This window comes from Panthera pardus, unplaced genomic scaffold, assembly GCF_024362965.1.
Source record: "Panthera pardus isolate Hobbes unplaced genomic scaffold, ASM2436296v1 HiC_scaffold_15, whole genome shotgun sequence".
In the NCBI taxonomy this organism is placed as follows: domain Eukaryota; kingdom Metazoa; phylum Chordata; class Mammalia; order Carnivora; family Felidae; genus Panthera; species Panthera pardus.
This window is the reverse complement of record NW_026526710.1, coordinates 968,576-987,821: the sequence shown is the minus strand read 5'-3', so window position 1 is coordinate 987,821 and position 19,246 is coordinate 968,576. Positions and strand designations below refer to the sequence as shown.

At 45.6% G+C, this 19,246-nt stretch overlaps 1 protein-coding gene across 3 annotated transcripts in view; it reads left to right on the top strand.

Moving 5' to 3' along the window:
* DNAH10 (dynein axonemal heavy chain 10) overlaps positions 1-19,246 on the top strand; it is a 151,910-nt gene that overhangs the window by 29,916 nt on the left and 102,748 nt on the right. For 2 of the 3 annotated variants that reach the window (XM_053901932.1, XM_053901931.1), the window contains 6 exons: positions 5,838-6,032; positions 9,162-9,332; positions 12,031-12,207; positions 12,925-13,050; positions 13,919-14,091; positions 14,522-14,673. In XM_053901932.1, the coding sequence (XP_053757907.1) occupies positions 5,838-6,032; positions 9,162-9,332; positions 12,031-12,207; positions 12,925-13,050; positions 13,919-14,091; positions 14,522-14,673 (994 nt within the window). Of the gene's footprint in view, positions 1-5,837; positions 6,033-9,161; positions 9,333-12,030; positions 12,208-12,924; positions 13,051-13,918; positions 14,092-14,521; positions 14,674-19,246 lie in introns of those variants that run through there. The other variant, XM_053901933.1, reaches the window with a different exon arrangement.

Genomic DNA, 19,246 nt, shown 5'->3' with positions numbered 1-19,246 from the left:
GTTTATTGGGAGATTTTTGACTACTGATTCAATTTCTCTTTCTTTCTCTATTTCTTTTTCTTTCTTTTCTTTTGAGAGACGAAGGATCCCATGGGGGGTAGAGGGAGGGAGGGAGAGACAGAAGTGGGGCTCAACTGGGGCTTGTGATTTTTACCCAAAGCAGGGCTGGGGCTCACCCGATGCAGGACACGAGCTCACCTGAAACAGGGCATGAGCTCACCTGATATAGGGCTTGAACTCACCTACTGTGAGATCATGACCTGAGTCGAAGTCAGATGCTTAACTACTGAGCCACCCAGGTGCCCCCTGATTCAATTTTTTTGCTGGTTATGGGTCTGTTCAAATTTTCCATTTCTTCCTGTTTCAATTTTGGTAGTTTGTATGCTTTTAGGAACTTATCCCTTTCTTCCAGATTTCCCAGTTTGTTGGCATGTAATTACTCATAATAATCTGTCGTATAATTGTCTGTATTTCTGTGGTGTCAGTTGTGATCTCTCCTCTTTCATTTACGATTTTATTTTATTTTTTGGTCTTTTCTCTTTTTGAGAAGTCTGGCTAGGAGTTTATCAATTTTGTTAATTCTTTCAAAGAACCAGCTCCTAGTTTTGTTGGTCTGTTTTACTTTTTTTTTTTTTTTTAATTTATGTGTTTTTTTTTTTTGTTTTTGTTTTTTTTTTTTTTTTGCTCTAATCTTTATTTCCTTTCTTCTGCTGGTTTTAGACTTTATTTGCTCTTCTTTTTCCAGCTCCTTTAGGTATTGGGTTGTGTACTTGAGACTTTTCTTGCTTCTTGAGTAAGGCCTGTATTGCTATATACTTCCTTCTTATGACTGTCTTTGTTGCATCCCAAAGGTTTTGGACTGTAATGTTTTCATTTTCATTTTTTCATTTGCTTACATGTATTTTTAAATTTCTTCTTTAATTTCCTGGTTGACACATTCATTCTTTAGTAGGCTTTTCTTTAACCTTCATGTATTTGTGGTCTTCCCAATTTTTTTTCTTGTGGTTGACTTCAAGTTTCATAGTGTTGTGGTCTGAAAATATGCATGGTATTGTTGCATCCACACAACTCCTGAAACAGAATGCTATGGGCACCAGTGACAGTCACAACAAAGTTTATTACAATGAGAGGCAAGGCCGACCGATCCGGACCAACACTCTTGATAAGAGTGTGGCCCCGAACAGCCGGGGTACAGAGTGTTTATGGCCGACCACATCGTTTTATCATCACCTGGGAACAGAACAGAGAAACAGTTCCCAGATGAGTTAGAAACAGTTGCTGGATGAAGTGATTATTTTAGACTTTTTGCTGCTAAGTTGCAACCAGTGGATCTCCTTGACCTTGCCTCTGATGCTCTTCTCTTTGAGCTTTTGTTTCCTTCATTGGTGAAGCCTGATTTGTAAGAGTATGAAGCATAATTTACAAGAGCAAAGCAAGGCTGTTATCTCTTGACCTTCAGTGTCAGAACAAAGCTGTTATTTTTCAAGCTACACGTTAGCCTTACACTACGATTTAACCCTTACAGTGTGATCTCAATCTTTTTGTATTTGTCGAGGGCTGATTTGTGACCCAGTATGTAATCTGTTCTGGAGAATGTTCCACGTGCACTCGAAAAGAATGTGTATTCTGCTTTAGGATGAAATGTTTCGAATATATCCATTCAGTCCATCTGGTCCAGTGTGTCATTTAAAGCCATTGTTTTCATTTACAATTGTTAGGTCTTCTTGGTAGATAGACCTCTTTATTATGATATAGTGCCCTTCTTCACCTCTTGTTACAGTCTTTGGTTTAAAATCTAGTTTGTCTGATATAAGTATGGCTGTTCCGACTTTCTTTTGATGTCATTAGGATCGTAGATGGTTCTCCACCCCCCTCACTTTCAGTCTGGGTGTCTTTGGGTCTCATATCGATGGGTCTTTTAACCCATTCTGAAACCCTCGATCTTCTATGTCACTTATTCTCTCCTCTGCTTCTTCAATCCTGTTGTGACTCTATCCAGTCAGTTTTGCTTCTCAGTTACAGCATTTTCTTTTTCCAGTCTGACTAGTTTTTAGGTCTTTGATCTCCGTAGCAAGGGTTTCTCTGGAGTCTTCTGTGCTTTTTCTCAAGGCCAGCTAGTATTCTTCTGACTGGTGTTCTAAATTCTTGTTCAGATATATTGCTTATATCTGTGGTGAGCAAATCCCTGGCTGTGGTTTCTTCTTGATCTTCCTTTGGGGGGGAATTCTCTGCCTTGTCATTTTGTCTAGGTTTTTGTCTTTTGCGTGTTGTGAGAGCTTGTTATGTTTCTTGCTCTTGAGAATACTGCTGTATTGAGGGGGTCGTACCTGGACCAGGGGGTCCAGGCCTGGTGCTTCGGGAAGGGTTTCTGGTGATGGGGCACTGTGCTGCTGTGCTTTGGTTGCTCTTTCCCCCAGGTCAGTCCTCTGCAGAGCTCCTCCTTGCTTGCAGTGAGGAGTGTTTGGACTTTTAACTACGTGCGCTTTGATTTGTTTGTTAAAGGAAGCTCGATCCAAAAAAAGAGAAAAGGAAAAGGAACCAAAGCCCCAAACAGACAAACAACTATAAGCCTGATTCCAAGAGAGAAAAAAAGAGAGAAGGAACGAGACTGATACAAAAAATGAGACAAGGGGGGCACCCGGGTGGCTCAGTTGGTTGAATGTTCAACTCTTGATGTCGGCTCAGGTCATGATCCCAGAGTTGTGGGATCGAGCCCTGCGTCAGGCTCTGTGGTGAGTGTGGAGCCTGCTTGGGATTCTCTCCTTCTCTCTCTGCCCCTCCCCTACTCACATGTGCACTCTCTCTCTCAAATAATAAATAAACTTCAAAAAAGAAATTAAACCCCAAAAAGCCCCACAAAAAGTGAGAGAAGGAAATGAAAATACAAACGAACAAAAAAACTCTAAGTCTGATTCCAAAAGAAAACAACAAAAAAGTCTGGTCCTATTTCCACCTTCAGAACTGAAGCTGACGCTTTGGAGCCCTCTATGATCAGTGGGTGGGGTGCGTGTGGGGGGGCCTGTGCTCCTCCTCTGGGGGAGAGGCCCCCTGCACCGGCTGGCGCCCAGTCAGAGGGCTCTGCATGGCGCAGGGGGCGCAGTCTGATGTAAGCGGCTCGAGCCTCCACTGGGGGCGCTGTGTTGCTTGCTGAAGTCTCGGGTGCTGGTGGTCGGGGAAGGTGGCGTCACCCCTCTCTCCTGTCCCCAGGGAGGGGAGCTCAGGCCTCCCAGGCGAGCCAACGGTCTCCCCTCCTGTGTCCCAGGCTTCCGACAGATCCCTGCCAACAGGCCGACTGTGCCCAGGCTGGTGGGGCTGGGATTCGAAACTCCCAATCTTGGGGCGCCTGGGTGGCTCAGCGGGTTGAGCGTCTGACTCTTGGTTTCCGATTGGGACACGATCTCACACTTCGTGCGACTGAGCCTCACGTTGGGCTCTGCACTGACAGCATAGATCCTGCTTGGGATTCGCTCGCTCTCTCGCTCTCTCTCCCTCTTTCAAAATAAATGTTTAAAATAAAAAAGAAAAATTTCAAATCTTAAAGAACCTGCTCCTCCCTCTGGAGGAGCCCCTTGCGGTGCTGTGCCTGGCTCTGTTCGGTCCCAGAAAAGCAGTTGTGTGGCCCCGTAGGCGCCTGGAGTTTATGGTGACGCACAGTGACAAGCTGCGGCCACGTTGTGTGCCCTTAGCGCGCGCCTCTGTCCCCTGCTGTGGATCGGCTGCTCAGGTGTGCCCCCAAGTCTTTTGTTCTGGGAGAGGCCATCTGCCCTCTTCCAGATGTACTCTGAGAAGGGGAAGGTTCTCTCCCACTGCACCCCCGGGGATCCCCACCTGACATGTCGCCGGTCTTCTCGTCCCCCCCTCCACCCCCGGCCCGGATCGACTTCCGGGAATGGTGCAAACTTCCAGACCCTCAGAATGTGAGCTCCTCTGTTTGCAAAAACTTGTGATAGTCCGTTTCTCTCGATTCCCCGGTTGGTGGTTTTGGGGGGTGTTTTTCTTGCATGACCCGAACCCCCTCTCTCCCCCACTCTCTCTGTCTTCTCTCCGGAAAAAGGGCTCCCTCCCGTCCAAGGCACAGCGGCTCTTCTCTCCCCCAGTTCACGTCTCTGTGCCTCCTGGTACCTGCCACGGTCTCTCCCTCTAATTGTGCAGATTGTTCTCTTAATCCTCAGGCTGATTTCCTAGGTGCTCAGAATGATATGATGTTGACCGAGCTGGGCTCCAGGGACCAGGCAGGTCCAGGGTCCCCCTACCCCTCTGCCATCGTAACTCCTTCTCTCTCTCACTTCTTGGTGCGAGCACATTCTGCCAGGATTCTCTACCTCCAGCTTACCAACGGGTAAGGAAGGGCTGGGTGGGTTGCCTGCTCTTTGTCCTATGTCATCGCTCAGGGGGAGTAGTTGGCCAACACAGGGAAATAACAGGAAGTTACAGAACCGATACGGTAGGTTTCCTGATCAGGTGTGTTTCCTAGCTCACTGTTCTGGAAGCAAACTCCGGCTTGAAGGGAGAAGGTGGTCTCTCATCGCAGCCTGTGTCCTCGTGTACTTGTCTTTGATGTGACACATTTCCCTGTGCTGGCTGCGAATGTCCCCCCAGCCCCCTGAACTGCCGTACGTGGGCCCAGTAGAATTCTGTGCTCGTGGGGCTGTATGTGACAAAGTGGAAGCAGACAAGTAGATCCCACGTATCTGCTCACATGTGTGCACGGCCGCTCTATCAGATTTCATTTACAAAACACACGCTCAAAGATAAAATTACTGGGGCGCCTGGGTGGCTCAGTTGGTTGAACATCCGACTTCCGCTCAGGCCGTGATCTCACAGTTTGGGAGTTCCAGCCCCGTGGCGGGCTCTGTGCCGACAGCTCGGAGCCCGGAGCCTGCTTCGGATTCTGGGTCTCCCTCTCTCTCTGCCCCTCCCCTGCTCACGCTCTCTCTCTTTGTCTCTCCACAATAAATAAATGTTAAAAAAAAAATAATTTCAAGACGTTTGTAGCAGATCCTTCTACCCAGCACGGGGTCCTACTAAGCCTGAGCCCCTGTGCACCTGCCTGGGTCACTCACCTATGAAGCTGGCCCTGGCAAATACCTACATAGTCTGTGGCTTTATGGAGTTTCCAGTCTGGGAGAGGAAAGGTGGCAGACGTAATAATCATATAAATGCATAGGTGTGGCTGAAGTGAGTGCTCTACTGTTGGGGCTTTTGGGGTGTGTACTTGAAGCCTGATCTGTTCTGAGGGCTTGGACGTGACCAAGTGGTATTCATTGATGAGAAGTAGCTAGCTAGGCAGTTTGAACTGCACGTACAAAGGCCCTGTGACAGAAAGGAATGTGGAAGTAAAAGCAGGCCAGCGAGGCTGCAAGGAGGTGGGGTGTGGGGAGCGGTGGGGGAAGGGGTTGGGTAGGTGGGGGCCTGAACATGCAGACTTTGCAAACTGTGTCAGGATGTGTGGATCTTGTCCCATGTGCAGTGGGCATAGTACCAGAGGTCTTAGACTGGGAGGAAGTTGCCTGTGTGACATGATTCTTGCCCTCAGACAAATCTAGACATGCAATCTATTTGCAGTTAAAACGTTCATGAGAGGGGCGCCTCGGTGGCTCAGTCAGTTAAGCATCCGACTTTGACTCAGGTCACGATCTTATGGTTTGTGGGTTCGAGCCCCGCATCGGGCTCTGTGCCGACAGCTCAGAGCCTGGAGCCTGCTTCGGATTCTGTGTCTCCCTCCCTCTCTGCCCCTCCCCTGCTCGACCCTGTCTCTTGCTCAAGAGTAAATAAACGTTAAACACACTCATGGAAAACCGAAAGGCAGCCTCCCTGTGTTTTGTTTGTTTGGACAGGTTATGGAGGAATTTTACAATATATTTGGTCCAGAACTAAAGGCAGTGACGGGGGATCCCAAGCGCATTGACGATGTCCTGTGCAGGGTGGACAGCCTGGTCACCCCCATGGAAAACCTGACCTTTGACCCCTTCAGCATCAAGTCTTCCCAGTACTGGAAGTATGTGATGGATGAATTCAAGATTGAAGTTCTGGCAAGTAACTCATCTATAGATTTGATCTTGGGAGTGGGTACCATGGTTCCCCCATGTTAAATTTGTTTCGTTATGCTTAGGATTTTTTTTTTTTTATCACAAAAAGTAATACCCTTACTTGTAAAAAACAGAAGCAATACCATAAGAGAGTCCTAAATACAGACCGGACCGAGGATTGCTGCAGGGGAGGAAGGTGGGGGGATGGGCTAAACGGATGGTGGGCATTAAGGAGGGCACTTGTTGGGATGAGCACGGGGCGTCATATATGAGGGATGAATCACTGGGTTCTACTTCTGAAACCAATGCTACACGTATATGTCAACTAACTTGAATTTAAATAAATAAATAAATAAAAACAAATGATACTGAGGAATGTAAGATAAAAATGAACATTCCTTAATCTTTTTTGTCCCCACTCCTATCTCTAGGCAGAATAAGGTTAAGTCAAGCTAGACACAGTAGCATCTCCACAAAGGTGGGTTTGCTGTATAATTGGGGAGGACATAGGAGGCTGAAGAATGGGACTTGGTTTAGTAGGCAGTAGGGAGCCACTGAGGTTACAGAGTGAGGTAATCAGAATTATGGTTGACGAAGGTTCTTCTGGTCACAGCATAGGCTGATTTAGGCCGGGGAATGAGAGGAGGTGGGGAGATGATATTAGGAGGTTGTGGCCTGGGGTACGGGGGAGGCAGAACCTGTCAAAGAGAGGCTGTAGCTGAGAATATGGTTTCACGCCACACAGCGTGATACGATGGGGGATGGTCCATCGTGGTTACTCTTTCAGCTTCATGTGGGAGGCACATCAGCAGCGTCCCCACTTTAGGTCTTGAGTAATTGTTTTTATAACCAGAGCATCTTTTTCTATGGGCAACCCCAGACTGTTCTTGGGTTATCTAAACATTTCCATTTTAATTACATCCGGTGTATTCTCAGCTTCTGTTTTGTTTTAAGTGTTATTTTCATTTATTTTTTAATTTAATATTTACTTATTTTTAGAGAGAGAGAGAGAGAGAGAGAGAGAAACAGAGCATGAATGGGGGAGGAACAGAGAGAGAGGGACACACAGAATCCCAAGCAGGCTCCAGGCTCTGAGCTGTCAGCACAGGGCCTGATGCAAGGCTTGAAGTCATGGACCACGAGATCATGACCTGAGCTGAAGTCAGTCACTCAACTGACTGAGCCACCCAGACGCCCCTATTAATTTTTATTTTTAAAAATGTTTAGTTAGAGGGAGGGACAGAGTGCACAAGTGTGGGAGGGGCAGAGAGAGGGAGACACAGAATCTGAAGCTGTCAGCTCAGAGTCTGACGTGGGGCTCAAACCCACAAACTGTGAGATCGTGACCTGAGCTGAAGTCAGAGGGTAACCGACTGAGCCACCCACGCGCCCCTAAGTGTTACTAATTTTTAAATTGAATTTTTCATTGAAGTCACTTTGTCAAGTAATACTAAAAGGCAAATAATAAGAAAAAACAGCCCCATGCTTAACCTTCTCCGTTCCCATTCTTGATGTCATTTTTCACAATTCTAGATGTTTCTTTTGTTGTTCACCTTCATATTTTCTAAAGAACTTGCCAATGTGGTTATCTCCTGATGTATCTAATATAATCAGTTTCAGACAACTGTTAACTTTTCAGGGTAGATGTGGACTTTACTGTCCTACTCCTTCCCCATACCCACTTGCCCCCCTGTCATCTAACATAGATTTATCATAACTTTTGGCTAACTTAATGATTAGTGTTTACTCCTTATGTCTGTGTAAACAGTGTTCACTGCTGAGCCAAGAAGCACATCATAAGCACACTGCCTTTCTTGTTCAACCCTTCATTTTTCCTGAAGTTAATCATTGCTTTTATTTTTATTTGCCTGGTTATTTACATACCTGTTATTTTTTCCCCCAACTGCTCTAACATCTCTGCCACATATTTATCAATAATGGGTTCTGTCTGCTTAAAAATATGAGTGCTATTAGTTTCCTGGAGGCCTTTGTCCCAGAGCTCTCTGTCCTTCTGTCCCAGTCTATATTGTTTGCTCTTTAGCTTTATTGCAAAATAGTCACCCTAGGACCTCTCATCTTTTCTCCTCTGTATTGGATCCTGTTTTCTAGATTTCACATCTTCCTCTTTTCTTGTTTAGGCCTTTGTTTTGCTGAAGCACATTTTTTAGTATCTTCCTAAGAAAGGTTTCATGGGACATCTCTCTTTTATGTCTTGTGTGAATTCTGGAATAAAGTTAGGTACAGAATTTAAGATTGAAGTAACTTTTCTTTGGGCGGGGGGGCGTCTGGATGGCTAAGTCGGTTGGGTGCCTGACCCTCGATTTCGGCTCTGGTCATGATCTCACATGACCAGAGTTCAAGCCCTGCATCGGGCTCTGTGCTGATAGCATGGATCCTGCTTGGGATTCTTCCTGTCTCTCTGCCCCTCCCCTGCTTGTGCTCTCTCAGTCTTTCAAATTAAGACTTAAACAAACAAAAAAGAAATAACTTTTCTTCAGATATTGAGGGTATTGTTCATTGATTTCTAGCTTCTAGCATTATCACAACTCTGCTGTCCTTCTGATTCAATTTTTCTAGAACTAACCTTCCACTCTTCATAGACTGGGGCGGGATGAGGGTATAGAGGGTACATGGTGGCCTGGCTGTGCAGGGCGGAGGAGGGATCCTGTGTTTGCCCCTCGCCTTCCTGGTGCCTCGTGTCTCCAAATGTTCATGGAGGTCTCGTGGGGAGTAAACAGGTACCTGCCTGTTCCCCTATTGCCAGCATTTCGTTGTAATCCTCTGCCTTCTGTAGAGTTACTTTCCATCTGCCTAAGACTCCTGAACTATCTTCTCTCCTGTTGTGTCCTCTCCTGCTTTCTTTGTTTGTAGGAGTTAACACTTAAAAAAAAAATTTCCTTCCTACCATTCTGAGTGGAACAAGGGGAGGGGAACAGAAAACCAATGTAGCCTATCTGCTGTTTTTAACTGGGCACCAGCTTCCACTAAAGCACAAGGGAAATCTATCGCAAGTCACAAATTTGTTTTTTGCTTATTTCTTGCCGCTTTGTTTTTGCAGGATAATTACGGGGACGTGAGGGCTGTGTTTCTGACTTGTGCTTTTTTTTTTTTTTTTTTTTTTTTTTTTGGCAGGTTATTGAAAAAGAAGCAAAAAATTTTATTGATGAATCTTTTAAGACACTTCGATCAGCTGAAGCAGCGTTTGACATGCTTCTAAAATTTAAGCATATTCGTTCACGGGACGCTATTAATCGGCAAATGATGATGAAATTTAATGATATCCTGGCACAGTATTGTAAAGAGGTAATTGAAAGATCGACAGGTGCCAGAGCAGTGGAAGGACACTGGGCAAAATGTGGAGAACTGAATGGGGCCATTATCTGTCTCTCCTATTCAAATTCAGAGAGGCTGTGGAATTTTCCCCAGTGAGCATGTCACATGCCACAGATAACCAAAACAAAGTGGGTTTGTTTGTTTAGTGAGGAAATTCAGTAAGGATTTATCAAGTACAATATCATACACCTTACATTGTGATGGGCTCTGTACGAGTTTGTAGTTGTAACAATCACATTAGTAACAGCAGAAGTCCTAGCTAACCGTGTGCCGAGATCATGTATGTATTTGCATATTAATTCAGAACAATGTATCCGGTGCTCACATATTTCCAGGTATGGTGTTAGGCACAGAGGTAGGTAAATGAAACGCAGATTTTTCCTTCAAGTACCCAGTGGGAGAAACAGACAAAAAAACAAAAACAAAAAAACCCAACGTATCATCTTATTCAGAGGATGAAATGAGAATATGTGAAATAATTTGGTCAACGTCAGTTAGCAAAATACAAAGGGACAAACTGGTCTCCAAATATGTGGTTTCCTCTTGATGCGGTACCAAGAGGCTACGAACTTTGTAGTAAAAACCTTTACTTTGTAGTAAAGGTTTGTTATTTTACGTGAAGCTTTGAAGGTCAGAAGTCTACAGTGGTTGCACTGGGTTGAAAACAAGGAGTCAACAGGGCCGTAGCCTTTCTGGAGTCTCTAGGGAGATTGGATCTCCTTGTTTTTTTTCCCCCCAGCTTTTAGAGATTCGTGGCCCCCTTCCATCTCCAAAGCCAGCGATGGCTAGTCCCACTTCCGTCTGGGGAAAGACTCTGACCCTCTCTTCCGCCTCCTCCTTCCTTTTGTAAGGGCCCTTGTGATTACCTTGGGCCCACTCAGATAATCCGGGGTCATCGTCCTATTATGAGGTCAGCTGAGTGTCAACCTCAATTCCCCTTTGTCATGTAATGTAGTAAATTTACAGATTCTGGGCATCGGGACCAGGGGATGCCTGGGGGGTGGGGGCGGGAATGTTATTCTGTCTCCCACATCTAATTACCCACGTGAGAGTGTGGAGATGCTTCTTTTAATATGCAGGTCCAGGGGCGCCTGGGGGGCTCAGTCGTTTAAGTGTCTGACTTCGGCTCAGCTCATGATCTCGAAGGTCGTGAGTTCAAGCCCAGCATCAGGCTCTGTGCTGACAGCTCAGAGCCGGGAGCCTCCTTCGGATTCTGTGTGTGTGTCTCTCTCTCCTTCTCTCTCTCTCTGCCCCTCCCCGGTTCGTGCCCTGTTTCTCTCCTCTCTGTCTCTCTCTTTCTCTCAAAAATTAACTTAAAAAATAAAATAATAAAATACAGGTCCAGACCATGTGGTCCACCAAATCCACTTCTGGGTGTATACCCTAAAAAATTGCAAAGAAGGCTTTTTTAAAATGTTTGTTTATTTTGAGGGAGAGAGAGAGAGAGCAAGCGGGGGAGGGAAGAGGGAGAAGGAGAGAGAGAATCCAACCAGGCCCCGTGTTGTCAGGGCACACCCCGACGCGGGGCCTGAACTCATGAACTGTGATAGATGAATGGATACATAAAATGTGGTCTGTCCATACAATGGAATATTCCCAGCCTTAGAAAGCAAGGATATTCTTTTTCTCTTTTAAATTTTTATTTATGTATTAAAAATTTTTTTTAATGTTTATTTTTTGTTATTTTTTTTTAATGTTTACTTAATATCGAGAGACAGAGCATGAGCATGGGAGGGGCAGAGAGACGGGGAGACGCAGAATCTGAAGCAGGCTCCAGGCTCCGAGCTGTCAGCACAGAGGCCGACGTGGGGCTCGAACCCACTAACTGTGAAGTCATGACCTGAGCTGAAGTCGGACGCTTAACCGACTGAGCCACCCAGGCGCCCCTTAATGTTTATTTTTGAGAGAGACAGAGCATGAGCATGAGCAGGGGAGGGGCAGAAAGAGACGGAGACGCAGAATCCGAAGCAGGTTCCAGGCTCCGAGCTGTCAGCACAGAGCCCGACGTGGGGCCCGAACCCACGAACCGTGAGATCATGACGTGAGCCGAAGTCCGACACCCAACCGACAGAGCCCCCCGGGCGCCCCAAGAAAGGACATTGTGACACATGCTCCAACATGGGTGAATCTGAAGACATTATGTTAAGTGAGAGAAGCCAGTCAAAAAAAACCCCAATTACTGTATGATTCCACTTACATGAGGTGTTTAGAGGAGTCAGATTCCCGGAGGCAGGAAGTAGAGTGGAGAGCACCAGCGGCCAGGGGAGGAGGAGGGGGAGTTAGTGTTTCACGGGTCAGTGTGTCAGTTTGAGACCATGAAAGTGTGGGAGGTGGATGCAGGTGGTGGTTGTGTGACGGTGTGAATGTGCTTAATGCCACTGAAATGCACTTAAACATGGTAAGCTTTGAGGCGCCTGGGTGGCTCAGTCAGTTGGGCATCCGACTCTCGGTTTCGGCTCAGGTCATGATCGCACAGTTCGTGAGTTCGAGCCCCGCATCGGGCTCCGTGCTGACAGCTGCTTGGGATTCTCTCTCCCCTCTCTCTCTCTGCCCTGCCCGCCCCCCCAAATACATAACCATTAAAAATGTAAAGACCTACATCTCAAGTTAAATCTTTCTTGGCGAACATGCTGATGCATATCACAGACCACTTTTGATTGCTTTTCAGATCGACATAGTTAATAAACTCTTTGTTCAGAACCTGGACAACCCGCCACTGTGTAAGAACCACCCTCCGGTAGCAGGTGCCATCTACTGGGAACGGTCCCTGTTCTTTCGGATCAAGCACACCATCCTCCGATTTCAGGAAGTGGAGGAGATATTGGAGAGTGACCGAGGAAGAGAGGTATGTTGCTTCCCCGGAGCTGTCGCCGGGCGTATCTCACGGGCGACCTAGAGCCGCCGGTGTGAGGAGCAGATCCTGGCCTGCGACTTCGAAGGCCTTTCCTGTGGTCCCTGATTTCGGGCTCATACATATGATCGGGCTTCTCCCTGAACTTGATTTTCAGCTTCTCTGGAGGGTGACCATCTTTCTGATAATACTGTTCCTCCCCCACCCATGGGGTTTTGAATGTTATATAGAAGGGGTTGACAAATCTTTTCTTGAAAGGTCCAGAGAGTAGGGGCGCCTGGGTGGCTCTAGTCGGTTAAGCGTCCTACGGCTCAGGTCACGATTTCGCGGTTCGTGAGTTCGAGTCCCACATCGGGCTCTGCGCTGACAACTCAGAGCCTGGAGCCTGCTTCGGATTCTGTGTCTCCCTCTCTCTCTCTCCCCCTTCCTTTCTTGCACACGCTCTCTCTCTCAAAAATAAATAAACGTTAAAAATAAATTTCAAAAGGTAAAAGCCGTTCTTAGCTCTTGGGCTGAGGTCTGCTGATCTCTGCTCGTCGGCCTGGATTTCAAGCCGTACCTTCTCATACATACCCTGCAAAATTCTTGGAAATCTGTATACCTATTTTTGCAAAATGCACTAACATTTTTTTTTTTAATAGAGTGAGAGAAAGAGAGGAAAAGGTGTTAGATTTCTGAGGACAAACTGACGATTGCTGAGTTCTTTGACAGGTGAGACAGAAGTACTTGGAGGTGGGCTGGACAATGAAAGACTACGAAGACAGAAAGTATGAGCTGTGGAAAGAGGTAACGGAACAGGCCCTGCCGAATCTTATGAAGAAGAGTCTGCTTACTAAGGTGTGTACTTCCAGACCCTTGTCCAGATTGTGGCGGTCAGGTTAGGTGATGGCGTCTGCGATTTTCTGGAGGTCTGGTTTGTCGGCACGGTTTGCCGTTGATAGGTATTTCCAAGTGGAAGACAGAGAAGGGCCAAGGTTGTCCGGGGAGGAGAGGACAGGGGCAGAGAGGGAGGAGGCGGAGGCAGCATAAGGTCACGGTTAGGAAATGCGCCTGAATCCGGCAGCCCTGCTGACTCTGTGGGCGAGTGGCTTCACACCGAGCCTCGGTTTCCCCATTTGTAAAACGAGTTGGATCAGATGATATCAACACGCAAAGTATTAGCTGAATCGGGTGTGAAATGGCTGACAGTTGAGCTATGGAAAAAACACCATTTTGCACGATTCACCCTTATGTACAGTGCTTTAGCCGGAGCCTGCTGCCCAGCAGATGCTCCGTAAAGAAATACTAGCCGTGAGGGAGGAGACACCCGCGCACAGCATCTCTAGGTGTGTGGCCTCTGAAACCCTGAAGTAGGTTCCGAAATGAGTGCAGAGGGCCAGACCGGAGACGGCTTGGGTCCCATCAAAAGGGGCAGCTCCTGCTCAATCCCGGTCTCTGCTTGTCAGCGTTCCTGGTTTTTCCAGGGAAGCCAGAATTCCGGATTTGCGTGCGATTGAGCACTTTTTGGACGTGGGTGGCTAAGTCGAATTCTTTAAACCCTGTTCACTGAACAAAATACGTGTTCTAGCTAGCTCCAGCCAGCCTCCCGGTCTATCAGGGCATCAAGGGCCCTACGCTGATCGTCTGCAAATTTATGTTGAACTTGGGTCGTCTGGACCGCTTCTTGGACCGCCCTTGCCATGCTTGTGAAATGTCTCTTCCACAGACTTCTGCCGCTGCTGATGAGGCTGCGAACTCCGAGAAGGGGGCCGTGTTTGTAATAAATTTTTCACCTGCTCTCAGGGAGATTATTAACGAAACAAAGTACTTGGAACAGTTAGGATTCCCCGTCCCCGAGTTAGCAAGAAATGTTGCTCTCCAGGAGGACAAATTTCTTAGGTAAAAACATTTGTCTCTTAAATCAACAGGGAACTTTTTGATCTCAGGACCCCTTCCTATTCCATTCCGTTAAAAATTATTGACAACCCCACCCCCTCCTGCTTTCATTTGTCTGCATTTTATAGCTACCGGTATTTACCATGCTGGAAATTAAAACGAAGCAATGTGCGAACTGTGTATCTCTCCATTCACCTGAAAGTAACAATAACAAACCTGTTATGTGTTAAAACAAACACTTCCTAATGAGAAGTATACCGATATTTTCCAGAAAAGGAAGTTAGTGGGAAGGTTGGCATTGTTTTAAATTTCTGCAAACCTTTCGATCAAAGTTTTAGGCTGGTTAAAGGTCTTTTGTAACGTAGATAAAGGGTAAGCTGTTTACGAGCTCTGTTGTGCGTCCTCATGTCAATGACTTTCCTGTAACGCACAGGTACACAGACGGAATACAGCGTATGCTGGATCATTATCACATGCTCGTAGGAAAGTTAAATGAGGCAGAGGCTCTGCTTCTCGACGATCATTCCCAGGAATTGATAAGAGTCTTTAGGTCTGGATATAAGAGGTTAAACTGGAACTCACTAGGTAACATAATTCATCCTCCTATTCATTGCCTTGTAGACTTTGGAATGCAAAAGATATATGCTTGTAGATTATTTTAGTTGAATTATAATCTTTGCGTGTCTATAGATACGGTCAACACCCAGGTTTTGAATATTAATCATTTATATTTGGTGGAACTTTGAATTCATCTCAAGGCTTTTGTTGGGACTGAAGACAAGATTTGGACACTCTGCTGACCCAGTGCTTTCTCCTCCAAAAATAAAGCAGCCTTTACTGTTTTTCCTAATATTTTTCTATTGTTTTCTAATATTAACAATTTTAATTTTGAGATAATTTATAGATTCACACCCAGTTGTAAGAATTAATACAGAGAGGTCCTGTTTACCCTTTACCCAGTGCCCTGGCAGTAACTTCTTGCAAAACTGTAGTACAACGCACAACTCAGATGCATGGACAGTTGAGGCACAGAGCATTTCCATGCCACAGGGATAACTCATGTTGCCCTTTTATTTATATTTATTTTTAAAAAATTAAAAAAATTTTTAATGTTTATTTATTGTTGAGAGAGGGAGAGAGACAGAGTGTGAGCAGGGGGCGGGGGTGCAGAGAGAGAGGGAGACACAGAATCCGAAGCAGACTCCAGGCTCTGAGCTGTCAGCACAGAGCCTGACACGGGGCTCGAACCCGTGAACTGTGAGATCATGAACTGAGCCAAAGTCAGCCGCTTAACTGACTGAGCCACCCAGGCGCCCCTATTTTTAAAAAATTTTTAATGTTTATTTATTTTTGAGAGAGAGAAAGAGGCAGGCAGAGAGGGAGGGAGACACAGAATCTGAAGCAGGTTCCGGGCTCTGAGCTGTCGGCACAGAGGCCGACGTGGGGCTGGAATTCACAAACTGTGAGATCATGACCTGAGCCAAAGTCGGACGCTCAACCAACTGAGCCACCCAGGTGCTCCACATGTTGCCCTTTAAAAAAAAATTTTTTTTAATGTTTATTTATTTTGACAGAGAGAGAGAGAGAGAGACAGAGCATAAGTGGGGGAGGGGCAGAGAGAGAGAGGGAGACACAGAATCGGAAGCAGGCTCCAGGCACCAAGCTGTCAGCACAGAGCCTGACGCGGGGCTCGAACTCACGGAGCGCGAGATCATGACCCAAGCCGAAGTCGGACGCTCAACTGACTGAGCCACCCAGGGACCCCACATGTTGCCCTTTTATTTTTTTTATTTTTTATTTTTTTTAAATTTTTTTTTTCAACGTTTTTTATTTATTTTTGGGACAGAGAGAGACAGAGCATGAACGGGGGAGGGGCAGAGAGAGAGGGAGACACAGAATCAGAAACAGGCTCCAGGCTCCGAGCCATCAGCCCAGAGCCTGACGCGGGGCTCGAACTCACGGACCGCGAGATCGTGACCTGGCTGAAGTCGGACGCTTAACCGACTGCGCCACCCAGGCGCCCCAGCCCTTTTAAAGTCCTACCCACCTCACTCCCATTCCCAGCCTCAACCCGTGCAATCGCGAATCCATTCTCCATTTCTATAATTTCGTCATTTCTAGAGTGCTCTATAAAGGAAATCATATATGCCCTTTTGGGTTGACTTTTCCACCTTAGCCTGATTCTCTGGAGGGTCGTCCAAGACGTTGCACATATCGGTAGTGTGTTCCTCTGGTGACTGAAATCTCATGGTTTCAATGTGCCACAGTTCGGTTAGCCATTCACCTGTTGAAGGATATCTGGGTTGCTTCCGGGTTTGGCTATGATGAGTAGACGTTTGTGCCATAAAGCCATTTGTGTGTGGGGTTTTATGTGAACGTGAGTTTCAGTTCACTGGGATAAGTGCTCAGGAGTGCAGTTTCTGGGTCCCCTACTACTCGCACATTTAGTCTTTTTTTTTTTTTTTTTTTCAATTAATTGCCGTGGAGCTGGCTGTGCCATCGTATATTTCCACCTGCAATGTATGTTCCACTTTTTCTGGATGTTGGCCAGTATTTTGGTATTATCACTATTTGTAAAAAATTGTAGCCATCATGTAGCTCTGTGATGATCTCGTGGCTTTGCTTTGCATTTCTGTATTGGGGGATGATGCTGAGAATCGTTTCGTGTGCTTCTTTGCCATCTGTATGTCTTTTTTGGTGAGATGTCTGTGTTTTTGCCCATCTTCTAATCATATTGTTTGGTTTTTTACTTTGAGAGTTCTTTATATGGTTTAGATACTAGCCTTTTGTGGGATACGTGGTTTGCAGATATTTTCTCCCAGTCTGTAGCTTGTGTTTTCATTCTCCTAACAGCATCTTTTGCAGAGCAAAAGTTTAAAATTTTGAGAACCCCAATTTATCAAGTTTTCCTTTTATGGATCATGCTTTGGGTGTCAAGTCTAAGGACTCTTTTTGCCTAGACTGACATCCCAAAGATTTTCTCCTTTTTTTCCCCAAGTATGTTATAATTTTATATTTTCTAGGTAAGTCTGTGATCAATCTTGATTTTTTTTTTTTCTGTACAAAGTGTGAGGCTTAAGGTGAGGCTAATTTCTCCTCCTTCTCCTTGACTATGGCTATCCAATTGCTTCAGCATCATTTGTTGAAAAGGGTGACTTTTTCCCATTAAGTTGCATTTGCACCTTTGTAAAACACCAGTTGGTCATATTTGTATGGGTCTGTTTCTGGGTTTTGTGTTCTGTTGATCTATGTGTCTGTAGCTATATGCTAAGTCTCGAAATTGGGTAGGTAGCCTGATTCTACCCATTTTTTCTCTTAAGCAAATTGTTTTGGCTGTTCCAGTTTCTTTGTTTTTCCATATAAATTTTAGAATAATCTTGTCTGTATCTACCAAAAAATGCTTGCTGGGATTTTGATGGGAATTGTGTTAACTCGGTATATCAGTTTGGGGAAAATTGATATCTGTACTGGGTTGAGTTTTGTGATCCATGAACATGGTATATCTTTCCATTTATTTAGATCTTTGATTTCTTTTTTTTAATTTTAAAACATGTTTTTAATGTTTATTTACTTTTGAGAGAGAGAGAATATGCAAGCAGTGGAGGGGCAGAGAGAAAAGGAGACACAGAATCTGAAGCAGGCTCCAGGCTCCAGGGTCCAAGATGTCAGCACAGAGCCCAATGTGGGGCTCGAACCCAGGAACCATAAGATCATGACCTGAACTGAGGTTGGATGCTCAACTGACTGAGCCACCCAGATGCCCCTGATTTCTTTCATTAGCACTGTGTCATTTTCTTTTTTTTTTTTTTTTAATTTATTTTTGGGACAGAGAGAGACAGAGCATGAACGGGGGAGGGGCAGAGAGAGAGGGAGACACAGAATCGGAAACAGGCTCCAGGCTCCGAGCCATCAGCCCAGAGCCTGACGCGGGGCTCGAACTCACGGACCGCGAGATCGTGACCTGGCTGAAGTCGGACGCTTAACCGACTGCGCCACCCAGGCGCCCCAGCACTGTGTCATTTTCAACATACAAGTTTTGTACGTGTTTTGTTAGATTTATGCTGAAGTATTTAATTTTTTGTTGAATGGTTGTAAATGATACTGTGTTTTTAATTTTGGTGTCCACATGTTTGCCACTAGTCTATAGAAATACAATTAATTTTTTAATGTAATTCCGTCTGCCTCCATGGCCTTCGCTGATGCTATCATGACAGGCATGAGGGGCAGAGACATTGGGGTGCCTCATCACAGTTTTATGAAGGTGGAAATCTAGGCTCTTCAGCTGGCTCTTACCGGAATGAGTTTGAGTGAGGTCATGGTTTTGTCTATGGAGTTTGGAGCAGAGCAGTGACTGTGTAAAATTTTCTGTCTTGCCAGGATGCCCCTTTCCTGGTCCTTTGGCTAAAGAGGGCAGGCTTCTTTTTGGACTTTGGCATTTATGGTTGCCAGCTTCTTCAGCTCCGCATCTGAGATACAGAAGGAAAAAGAACCCAGGAAATTCATCACTGTGAACCCTTGGGTCGCCGAGTGGGGACCCAAGGTCCCTAGCCAGTTGGCTTCTCTCCACTTTTTAGAGTCTTATGTTTGTTTGATAGATAATGTGCAGGGTTCTTAACTGTGATTAGCAGGAGGAATAAGGAAAAGCACATCTCCCCCCTCTTCCTGGAAGTAGAAGTTCCCTTTACTTTTTTTAAAAAGGCATTTTTGCTCTTCTTTTTCCCCCTGCTTCCTCTTTCCCTTATTTTCAAATCTTCTCCCTTCTTTTCTTTGTCATTTCCTTCTCTTCTTCCTATCCCCTTTGGGTGGAAAACATGTATGTTTGGACTTGGGCTCCGGAGCTAAACCCCTGGGTTAAAAGTCCAGCTCCGCCCACGTGACTCAACCTTGTGGAGGCTCAATATCCTCATCTGTAAATTCAGCATAATATTAATACCCAATTCACAGGACTGTTGTAAAAAATTGATGACAGAATAATATGCCTAGACTGCTATGTGACCGATCACATGTGTTTAATCCAGGTATACTATTCGTATTATTGCTGGTTATTTTTCTTTCTTTAAAAAAATTTTTTTTAACGTTTATTGATTTTTTGAGAGAGAGCACGAGCACAAGCAGGGGAGGGGCAGAGAGAGAGGGAGACACAGAATCTGAAGCAGGT